This window comes from Argiope bruennichi, chromosome 9 (assembly GCF_947563725.1).
Source record: "Argiope bruennichi chromosome 9, qqArgBrue1.1, whole genome shotgun sequence".
In the NCBI taxonomy this organism is placed as follows: domain Eukaryota; kingdom Metazoa; phylum Arthropoda; class Arachnida; order Araneae; family Araneidae; genus Argiope; species Argiope bruennichi.
In genome coordinates this window covers 125,549,539-125,561,787 of record NC_079159.1, presented here as the reverse complement: position 1 = coordinate 125,561,787, position 12,249 = coordinate 125,549,539, and the positions used below count along the sequence as shown (strand labels likewise).

Genomic DNA, 12,249 nt, shown 5'->3' with positions numbered 1-12,249 from the left:
GAAATATTTTCTTTTTTCTTTGAAAATGCCGCAAGGTTCATGCAAAAGAACTTGAAGAAGATTTTTTTTTTCTGCTTTCTTACTGTCAAAAATTACGGCTCCGTGTTTTAACTCTTTGAATCATGATAAATAATAATTTTTACCCTCAGATGGCTGCCATTGCATGGCGAAATCTCTTTGCTAACGAATTCTCTTTATCTTATTTTCATTTTTTAAAAAAAATGTAATTCTAGTAAAACGCAGAAAAAAATCGAGATGCAATGGTTTTTTTTTTCTCTTTGAAGCCTAAAGAAGATAATTTTACCCGAAAGAGCAAGCAAATATCAGCTTTTGGTTGAAACTGACACCTTGCTTCACAATTTTATTCAGCGTTTTATTGCTAAAAATGTAAAAGACAAAAACATTGAATGGATAGTAGTTTAAAAAAATGCTTTATAATGAAAAAATAATATATTGAAGAAAAAATTTGCTTGTAATTTCATATTTTAATTTCTGTATTGTGTTTTGAGGGGATAAATATCGGACAGGAAAGCACAACATTCTTGACATTTTAGTTGATGATATACTACCTGCATCGTGATTTCGGTAATACACTAACAACACAAGACAGTAAAATGAGGAGAAAGAAAAGTGATTTAAAATGTGAGGAACGTACGTAAAATGCAGTGTGAAAATGTAATAGTTACGATGAAAGAATCGGTTTAAGAATTAAAAAGCAGCAGCAGGAAAAAATATTCCTCCAAAGAAAGGAGCAATAATGTTTGAATTCCTGTTTTCTTTTTGTTCTAATAATCGAAAACGAATTGTAGAATTAAAACTATGAATGAAAATACTAAAGCATCTTTCTTTTACTTTCTCACGCACCGTGTTATAAAAAGGATAATAATTATCAAAAAGAAATTTGACGTCGAGAAGTGAAAGAATTTCTTTTTATATTTTTTCGAGTCTAAAAAATGGAATTTTGTATACACGAAGTGTATGATCATTAAAAAACGCAACAAACTAAATAAATGATACTTTAGATCTAATTTTGTCATCATGTTGCATTGTGTGGGCTGAGTTCTCCGAAGGAATGGCTGAATGAAAAGGGTGATCTAAAAACACACCAACTAGATATATGACACTCTCGCCTTCCATATTGCAGATGAGAATTAAACAACCAAATTTAAACCTTAATTTTTTTTCTTTCCTGCATTTAGAAGCATAAAACGCACTATAGTGTGTATATGGGTTAAAAGGCGAAAGATGAATGTTATTTTTACATGCTTTCTAGAAAATTACCCGTTTTCTTAAGCTTCAAACTATAGCTTGCAGAGCATCTTAAATTCTTAAAAACTAAAATAATACTCCAAACATTTTAGAATTCCATCGGCTTGTTTATTCTTTCAACTTAACAGCATATATGTTAAAAAAACCATTGCCAGATTCCAAAAGGTTTACTATTATACAATAAATAAACGAAAAAATATTAATAAAATATGCGTATGAAAGAAAAATCATTTGCTTTTACATTTTAACTGAAAGAAAAATAGAGTCAGTTATAAAATGTCTGAAAAGGAATCGTCTGCTAAATGTCTATTAACAGATTTAAATTATGATATTTACCGAACAGTTATCCGTCTTATTAAATACATCGAACGAGAGTATTTAACCGGAGGGATTGAATCAGAATAGTAACGTTTCCCCCTTTTCCTCACATGGTAATTGGCATTCCGGCCAGATGTAACGTCACCTGAGGGGACACAGATGTGTGTTTCGTCGTTTCAAATAGATCCATCACATCTTCAAGCAACGAACATCAAGACATCCAGATGAAAACCTTTTTTCTCTTATGAAGAGACTCCTTAAATCATCAAAAAACGATCCATCACCATCAGCCGTTGTCATTAAGTGTCGAATCCGTGTGGCTTCAGCCGGTGTTAGCCGTTAATTGATTATAATTAACATGTGTTCGAGAGGGGTCGGCCACAAAGAGGGATCCTTAACAGAAACTCTCACGATCGAGTGGAGACCATTGAGGAAGCATTGCTGAGCAACTATTGAGTGATAGGAACTCAAGTTCACTGATGAGAAAATCGGAGGCGGATATTTGACGGAAATAAAGTGCGGTATTTTTTGGATAGAGAGAGAAAGGCTTCGAATTGGAATTCGGAGAAACGTCGGTTTCCAGACAAGCTGTTCCTGAATTTTTGAGAAAGCTGCGCGTGATTCGGACTTCTGTGTTAGGATCCACCTGATAAAGATCGGTGGATTTCTGAAACGGCCCAGATGTAGCCGTTTAGAGCTAACAGCCTATTTGCGGCCTTTTTTGATGACTTATTCTCCGATTTGGTCGAGGAACTATTCCGTGATTGAACTGTTATTTGGTATTTGTAAATAATATTAACCTAGATGACAATGAGCTGATTTTAGTATATTTATAATGCTGTAAATAAAAGAATTGTTTTGTTACGCTACTCTTTTATTTCATCAGTCTGAATCAAGATATTACAAAATTATCGTAATGAGAAGAAGTTTAAGATTTTTATCAAACTAATGATAATTATTTTTATCTAATGCTCATTTGCAACTAACTCTAAATATGAAAATAATTACAAACCTAAACAGTTATTTCTAATTAGGCTTCTTAAAATTTTCCGAATATAGTACAGCTATAATTAACATCGAAGCATTGAAATATGATGACTTTTCTTTGACCATTCGGGGTTTGTCATGAACCCGATGTAGAAACATTCCGCCATTATATGTCAAAAAGGCAAAGTAAGAGATTTTTTTGGAGCCATGTCGACAGCTCTCGGGGAAACCTAACGGCGTAGAAAAGATTGAAATCAAATAACCGGTATTTCTGAAGTTCAAACAAATGCGCCGCTCTGCAAAGTATCCGTTGGCTATTTCCTGCATCAAATATCACTTGAAAAGACAGAAACTTACCAATCTCATTTTATTTGGTGGGGGGAAAGATAGCTCACGTAGTCGGACAAAAATGTTCCTTTTTGTTTCCGAAGAAAAAAGTTGTAAGCATCAAAAAATCCGCACTCGAAATTTTGATGCATCTCCTCTTTCTAGATGCCTTTGAAAAAAAAAAAACTGCTTTTGAATTATTTCTATTTGTCTGTCTTGTAAAGGATAATTAGAAGAAGGCATGAATAAGAGGGATGGAATATGGTACAGGATTTTAAAGCAAAATTAAAAAAAAATTTGAATTTTTGTTGAAGTTTGTCACTAGGGAGTTCGAACTATCCGTGTGCTTGATAACACGATGATTATAAAATGGAACCAGAGGGAGTAGTGTACCCAATTTTTTTCAAGCTTTCTTTAATAAACTTATTATCCCTCGAAAAAAATTATGAATCTTGGGTAATGCTTGAGAACGTTTGGCATTGGGGTTCATCATTACGAAATATTAACCTTCGGCATTTTTACTGAATCTACCGTGAGATACTTGTTGAATGTATTGGCGATGAATGCCTGACATACAGTTAATAGTATTTAAAAACCGAATTTATGTTTTAAACCCATTTTTCGCAATTCATTAAAATCAAACTTTGGCACAGAAATACAACTGAAGTCACAAAATCAGATAACAAATTTGATATAAATCATTGAGTTTTTAAGTTATGGCGCTTACATGCTTCTGAAAGTAGAGATCGAAAGACGGCGGTCAACCGTTTGTTGGATTTGGCTGAAAATTTGGTAGATTTCTACACTATAGATGGTGAATCCATGCACTAAATTTTATCTACATAGTTTACTTCGTTTTGTAGTAACTTATATTCTTATGATAAACTTATAACTTAACTAACATGGTAACTTGTATTCGAACAATTGGGTAGATAATCTTACTCCGAACAGATTTTGGTCAAAATTTGATAGAAACCAATAAATTTGGTGTAAAGACCCTATACAAAATTTCATCCGTTTAGATCAAAGTGTTTTTGAGTCTTTTTTGTTACGGACATAATACCAAAATTGAGTTTTTCGAGGTCAAGGATGGATAGGACGTGCAGATTCGTCAGAATCTCGAGTTCGAATTTTTTGACGATTGCAATACTTTCCCTACACTTTATATTGAAGAAAGTAAAAAGCTAAATGAATCGAAGTTTGCCTTCAGATTCATCCTCATGTTTGTAAATCTATTACTAAGTTTGAAGAAATTCGACGTCAGTCAGTTTGTGTGTTCAATTGTGGTCCTTGCCACTTCTTAATGATAAAGAGAAGCGCGGTCTATTTTGAAAATCGAGGGGTAATTCTTCCGCTAATTACTCTCCCAGGTTTGAAGTAAACTTTAAATGTTTACACATTTCACTTGGAGACGATGCTAAGATTCAGAACTCCTGAAGTCTGAAAGATATAATATATATATACAAGCTGGTGGTCAGCTTAAGACAAATTTGAGTTGCTACAATAAATGTTTTTCATTGGTATTTGGTGTGTTGCTATTTACTGTTTGCAGTTGTTTATTAGTTGTTTATTCTTTAGCAGTTGTTATAGCAGTTGTTTATTCTTTTTCCACTTATTATGCGCTTGCAGCGCCAGAATTTCCCCTATCGGTGATTTTTGGTACTAATTTTTTTCTTGATAAATCAAACCGCATACTTTAATGTGTATGGTGGCTAAATTTTGTTATATTTCGTCCACTACATAACACGCTACAGGGCTCCAAACACCTCCTGTTATTTCTCGATCACCCTGTATATATCGACAATTCGATATTTAACTTGTTCATCACTCAAACAATTAAATGCACATTTTTTCTCGTATAAAGCCTTTAGATCTTAACCTTCAACAAGTGATATGGCTTCTATGACACTAAAAGTATCTAGAAGACTTCAATTTTGCTCACAAAGACTGAAACACAATATTGATTTTAGTGAAGGTTTAAAAACAATTTATTATACAGCTAATTTTCTTACAGAATAAAGATGCGAAATAATTTCAGTTCGAATTATTAAGTAGTATAAAAAATTATTTTAACGTGTTTTTTTTATTTGAAACTGAAATTATCACGTTTCAGATTTAAAATTATAATAGTTATTCGATAGATTTTATGCAAGTTCTTAATTCTTGTTATTGGTGAATCCTTAAAAATGCGAAAAAACTCCCATTTCATGAACAGCCAAGGGATTAGAGTTTTGTGTGGAAATCAGTCCCTTGAAGCGATGGGCTAAAGGTTATCTTTAAAGTCAAATTATATTCCAAGAATTAAAGGTAAAGAGTTTTTTTACTTAGAAGGAACAAAACTGATTCCGTTTCACTGAAAACGAAAATTGATGAGATTTTTCTTTTTTCCTTTTTAAAAACTAATGCTAAAAATACCATTATTTTCTAAACAACCATTAATATTTCGTAAATAACTGTGCAGAAATAAAACTTTGCAAAAAGAAAAAAAAATGCATTATAATAAGTTGTGCACTGTAACTCTTAACATCAGAAGGTGCACATCTTAAATTTTGGTTCGTTGAATTATTTAAAATAGTAAGTGAATAAAAATTTATTAATTAAATAATTGATTAGACGCGTACAATATCGTAAGAATAATTTGATCAGCAATTGTTAGCTTTTTAAATTAATTTTAATTAAAAACTTAACTTCGAAATAAATTTTTCTATCACTATGCTTTTCCGCTTTCGAATGGAGCAGAAGTGTAAATTAGGAAGAACTAAAGACTTCATTTAAATTTAATCTAACGGAGCGATAAAAATAATGTATTTGGCGGGAACATAAAGGAGGGTGACATAATAACTCTCGTTCATAAAGAACAACAATTGAGTAATAAAAAAAAATCACAAAGTGTATGGATAAATTAAACATAGGAATCGGAAGCTCATATTTATTCAAGAAATGTGTTTAATTTTTTTTTAAATTTCTTAACTGTTATTATTTGGATTTCATTTTCAAACTCACGTCAAAGTAAAAAAGAAAGTTTATGGTTTTATTTCTAGCATCTCCGGAAACATTTCATTCATTTAAAGATTTCAACCAGTTCCTTTAAATCGTGTGATGACAAAAACTGCACATGCGTAGCAGAAGAGAAAAGGAAGTAAGGAGAAATGCAGTATTTAGGGAAGATTTTTTATATATTGTTTATCTCGCTTTTGCTATGACTAGTATGTAGTTACTGAAAGTAAAAATGGGTTAAATAGTTGATGTATTTAAATATTGCATGTAAACAAAAAAGGTAATTATGAATTGGTGCGCTAGAAAATGCCAGGGCTGTTGTATTTTCTAGACACGAGCAGCCCCTGTATATTAATATTGATGCAATACATATCCCTAGCAATTTTGAACAAAAAGAATTTATACAAAGGCAAAAACCTACAAATGAATACCAAAAGAGGAAAATAATATTAGATTCTAAGCAAATTCCATGAGCAATGATTTAGAAAAACGTGAAAAATGCATGTCAAGAAGTGCAAAAGATCGCATAAAGAGGTCGTTAATGCAAAACATTTCGCTCATGGCACAGCGCTTAGCAGTTTCATTAATCAAATATTTTTAAAGCGCATTTTAGAACCTGTTGAATTTAACCCTCCTTCGCATGACGATGGAAATTTCCATCATAACACTTAAGTTAACAAAAAATTGTATTCAAAATAAGTGTTTTGAATACAATTTGAATACAGGCAACTTTTTCACGACTATTGCGTAATAAGGAACGTAGCTGTCAATAAATAAATAAAACGTCGCAATCCTTATAACGGGTTTGAACTCGTCATTCTGCTGTTTGTTGCGGTTGGAAGAAACGTGCGATTCCTTGAACATTTTTTAATAACTAATCTGAGATTTGTTTGCTAATAAAAGCTACAATGAGTGGAGAAGACTAGGACACTGAAGATTTTGTACTGAGCTTAACATGTAAATTTGCATGATGATGGATATTTCAATCATACTGTTTTTTTATTATATTATATATTTATACTAATATTTTTTTAACATTTTTCCTTTAATCTAGAGCATAAACTATATAATTATGATTTATTTCACAAAAAAATCATGCAAAGAAGGGTTAAAAAAGTATATTAATTTTTTTATAAACATTTTAACATGTGTGATAAAAGTGAATGCGTCTAAAATTAAAGCAAAAATGATTAATGGTTTGCGATCCATCATGATTTCAAAGTGACGCTAGGTATAAATTCTATTTCCTTAACGAAAACAATATCGTTCACGAAAAAAAAAAGCATACAAGTATTTCTAAAGTGTTGAATATTAATTTTTATCTATCTTAGGCAGAAAGTTTTTGACAAGTTATCCGATGACACTGAAAGAGGTACATTTTGCAAAAAGTACAGCTACTTTGTAAAATGAGTGTTAACCCTTCAGCGGTTACAAGCTAGCCGTTTTATCTTATTAATTTAGTCTCCATCTCTAGTTAGCAAACTAGTAATTGCATTCTATCGTTCGAAAAAAATGAGTGGACAGCAAGTCATTAAGCCAATGACAAACCCGCAGATACTCGAGGGAGCAGATGAGGCCTTTCTTTTTTTCTTTTCCCTTCGATTTTATTGATCGCAGGTTTGTTGAGAAACCGTTTAGAGAAAAAATTCTTCACTTACAGCTGGTGGAGAAATTCATAGGATGTGCGATGGCATCATAACGATCAACGCTCAGCGCCACCAGCACGTAGGTCGATGAGTAGGTTACCAGGGCCTGAAAAAGAAAAGTAAAAATAGAAAAGGAAGGCTTAAAAGAAGAATATTTTGGAAACTCTTAATCTCAGGTAATTTATTTTAAAATTTGTAGAGGTATTTGGAGAGAATAAGAAGTTAAAGAAAGGTGTATCTACCCCCCCCAAATAAGTAATCTTTAGAAGAGATAAAATGAATTTTTTTTAATGGAATGTTTAGTTACTTAAGAATAAGAAAGAAAAACAAATTTCGCATTTTAGCATGATCATACTTTACGATATAGTTTGTCGAAAGCAACTTTTATCTATGAAAAGTAATGATCTAAGTTAGTTTTAATGAAAAGGAAAGCGGTTCAAGATAATAACGATATCTTCTCAAGAACTTTCTTTTGCATTCATTTTAAGAGCAGTTTCATTCATGGCTGATCGAAATGGATGACTAAAAGTTTATAAAATTATATCAGAAATTAATAAAAGGTACTTTTTTTTTCTTGTTAATCAACAACATCGAAAGCAGCAAGAAATGCATTGTTTATTGATATAAAATGCATGATGTGGGGGAAATTAAAAATAAGGCTATTGCATTTCTAAAACAACTGCATCCTTTTTTATACTAACTATTATCTTGGTTTTAGTTAAATTTAATGTATGTTTTTTCTAATACATCAACAGTTTTTTAAAGATGTAGGATCTCACAAAATATTATCTTGTCAATTTTTTTTTTACAGAATTGTATAAAGATATTCTAGAACGAAACAAGTTTGTAGGAATAAAACGAATTTGAAACTATGAAAGACTGTTTTGTCGACTGAACTGCAAGTTAACTTTCAAAACTGCTTTTTTGTAAAAACGTTTAATTTAATACAGAATATGTAAAAAGTAATTTAATTTTATAAATGTTAACTATTTTTGAACTTTATGGAAGTAATATAGTAGAATCTCAAGTGCCAGAACGCGTCCCCGTCGATGCATAATAATTGTCTATAACTCTCCAGTACACACTTTTGTTTCTGTACATAGTTATTTTCGTTTTTTCTTCTGTAAATATTTTCGTATTTAATAAAATCCCCGTAACATGCCCATCAAACCGTTCAGTGACCAGAATGGCTATGGGTGCGAGGGTATGAGACGGTGTTCTATTCTGTACACCAGCGATTCTCAACCTGTGGGGCGCGCCCCCCACGGGGGGCGCGAGCACACTAGAGGTGGGGCGCGAGTATATCCAAGAGAAAATATTATTTTAAAAATTGATTAACTGACTGAATGGGAAGCACACATACACACAGAAAACAAAATACATTTCGACATAATTAATAACTTATTAAAGTAAAACAACTTACAAAATCAAAACTTACTTAATCAAAACATACTAAATCAAAACATACTAAATCAAAACATACTAAATTAAAAACAAATTTAATAATTATTAGTGACTTTCTTGGGCCTGTATTGCAGAGCAAAGTTTTTCGAAGGAAGCCTTAATATTAGAAATAACCACTCTCAGTTCTGTTTCTATATTTTGTCTTCAAAGAAGCCACAGCAGAAAATCTAGTTTCACAAAAGTTGGATGTTGAAAATGGTAATAGAATGTGAAATGCCCTTGTTTTTGGGGCAGAAAAATCTTCCTTACTCCTGCCCAAAATTCAAATAGCGATTTATTACTAAATTGTCTTTTAGTTTCGCCACTTGTCATGAAGTCTAGGAATTTTTCTTCCTCAAGTGAGAGTCCTTCGGGAGTCTTATGAAATGGATCCCTAACTCACTCGTAACTTGCTATCAGTTTGATGTCAGTAAGAAAATACTTTTTTAAAACTCTTTACCAGCATGGCTAAAAGATTTTCAATGGTTACAAAACTTTTACTTGCTCTTCTTCAACCTTGTAAGTTTCAGTACAATCATCCACATTTGCAAACATTGTTAGGTTTTTTGCTTTAAATTTCTGCTTTACAATTCCAATTTTCTACAAAAAGCATTAACTTTATCACTCGTATCCAACATATGTGTATTTGCTCCTTGGAGTTGAAGATTCAAGTTATTTAATTTCACGAATATGTCGACCAGGTACCTCAGTTTCATCAAAAATAAACCATCGAGGAAATTCTCGGCCTCCGGTCGGTTTTCTTCTAGGAAAATGGCGATTTCTTCTCTTTATTCATAAACACGTTGCAAAAATTTCCCACGTGATTACCATCTTGCCTCGCAATAAAATGGTAATGTTGAATGTACTGAACACCATGTCTTTACAAAGTGCGGAAAAGATTCTCGATTTCAGGGTTCTCATTTTTATATAATTTACTACAGTTATAATCATAGTTAACACAATATTCAGACTAGGACTCATTGCTTTCGAAGCCAAAGCTTCTCAGTATCACGCAACTTCGAGAAAAACTGACACTGTACATCTTTGGCTATATCGCCAATTCGACGAGCAACAGTATCATTTGAAAGAGGTATGGACTGCAATTGTTTTGAAAAATTATCTCCAAACATAGTTTCTACAATCTCAATTGCTGCTGGCAAAATAAGCTCTTCACCAATGGTGAGGTTTTTTACATCTGGCTATTTTATATGAACTTTGTAAGATGCAATTAAAGCCTTTTTATTCACAGACAAAGTTTCTTTAAAAATGATATTTGCTTTTTATATGATTTTAATTTTAATTCGAAGAATTCTCTGGGTTTGTTGACATACTCACTATGAAGAGTTTCCAAATGTCATTTAAGTTTATTAGGTTTCATGTTGTCTGCGGCCAACATTTTTGAGCAAATGACACATAAGGGCCTTCTTCATTTACTTCAGCACTGGTAAACCCAAAATTCAAATATTCTTGAGAATATTTTCTTGATTTTATTTTCGGAACCACGCTCGTCTGTGTACTTGTTGATGCTTGACTATCGTCTAATGCTTGCTTACTTCCGCTTAAAAATTTATCCATGAGTCTGCATAAATCTACTGCGATGAATATTTAATATGGTGAATTGCAATTAACACGAAAACATATATAACATACACATTCACTATAGATTCGATAGCATTAAAAAGACCGACTCGAATGAGATCGGCTGGAATTGAAACTTGCGTTATCGAACATTTTCTTTCTTCCTATGAGAAGACATTTTCACCGCGTATGCTCGAGACGCCATAGATCGTGTGGATTTCCTTCCACAAACACTGCTTATTTCTTCACTTTTGTTTAGTTATGCTATGTTTTATTCTTTTGTTTAGTTATGCTATGTTTTATTCTTTTGTTTAGTTATGCTATGTTTTATTTCTTTTATTATTCGAAAAAAGGTATTCCCAGTTTCTAAATTTAGCTCACCCCGTCTAGGTTAACTTTCATTAACGAAATTTTTGACTTTCATATTCTTTTAACGTTATCTCCCTGTTTGGCTTTCATTTCAGATATAATATTTAAATTTTCCCCGCTTTCATTCGCTTCATCTGTTTACCGCCGGCTTGTCCAAGATGCAAGATGTGGTTTCTCGCCGACGTTGGCTCGGTTTTACTCTTGTTTTGGCAGTTAGTTAAAAATAATTTTAAAACAGAATCCAAAATACTCAATATACATTATTTTTGTATACATTTTATTGTAAGTGGGGGGGGGGGGCGATGAAAATTATGATTGAAAACTGGGCCGCAAATACTGAAAGGTTGAGAAACGCTGCTGTACACGCTTTTGTAATATCTGTAGAAATGACAGCATATGAAGACAGCAAGAAATGTTTTCCGTTGTTCACACTCATTATTTAAAATTAAAAATACGCATATAATTTATATTTCAGAAAAAGAGCATAAAACATCATTTTCAAATTACTTTATTTGAAATGAGCAATCTCGTAAAGAACAACGTCACCTCTGGCGGGAATCCACGAACTCCAGACAATTCAATCAGAGATGTGATGTAAATAGGCTGATGTGTCACACAGTAAATTAAAATTTCTTTTTTAATTTAAGTAAATTTATATCTTTCGCGTGCATATTTCGCTTATTGTGGATGTAATAAACTTAAATCATTTTGAGCTAGCGGAAGTAGTCTCCCACCTAAAAAAACTTTCTGGCATACCCTCGCATAAAAATGAATTTGTGTTTTAGATACGTTTTTTCCAACTGAAAAACGAAATCAGCTGTTCGTTTTTTAGTTGGAAAAACAAATGCTGTCGAAAATACATAAATCAAACATGCTGTCATTTCTGATTAATATCTAAATGTAAAAAACAATCTAAAATTATAACCGCAAAATCACATATAAATTTGAAATATTTAGGTCATTGCGTTTTTGAGTTATAGAGTTTATGTGTTTCTGAAAATACAGACGGATAGACGGTCAACTTTTTGTAGAACACGGCTTAAATTTGATAGGTGATTACTATATATATGTGTATTGAATTTTATCCATCTAGCTCTCTTTGTCTCTAAACGGATTTTGCTCAAAATTTAATAGAAATCCACAAATATACAAATGCATAAAGATTGTATACCAAACTTCATCTGCCAAGCTTACAGCAGTTTGGACTTATCTTTGTCACAGAAAAACGGACTTAAAGTCAAAAATGTGTTTTTCGATCTGAGGGAAGTTTAAAAAGTGGTCGAAATCTCGAGTTGCCGACTACAGAACATTCGAT

At 32.1% G+C, this 12,249-nt stretch overlaps 1 protein-coding gene across 4 annotated transcripts in view; it reads right to left on the bottom strand.

Moving 5' to 3' along the window:
• The window catches only part of LOC129984594 (cardioacceleratory peptide receptor-like), a 376,701-nt gene that overhangs the window by 55,027 nt on the left and 309,425 nt on the right, over positions 1–12,249 (bottom strand). For all 4 annotated transcript variants that reach the window (XM_056094516.1, XM_056094517.1, XM_056094518.1 and 1 more), the window contains exon 4: positions 7,557–7,650. In XM_056094516.1, the coding sequence (XP_055950491.1) occupies positions 7,557–7,650 (94 nt within the window). The remainder of the gene's footprint in view (positions 1–7,556; positions 7,651–12,249) is intronic.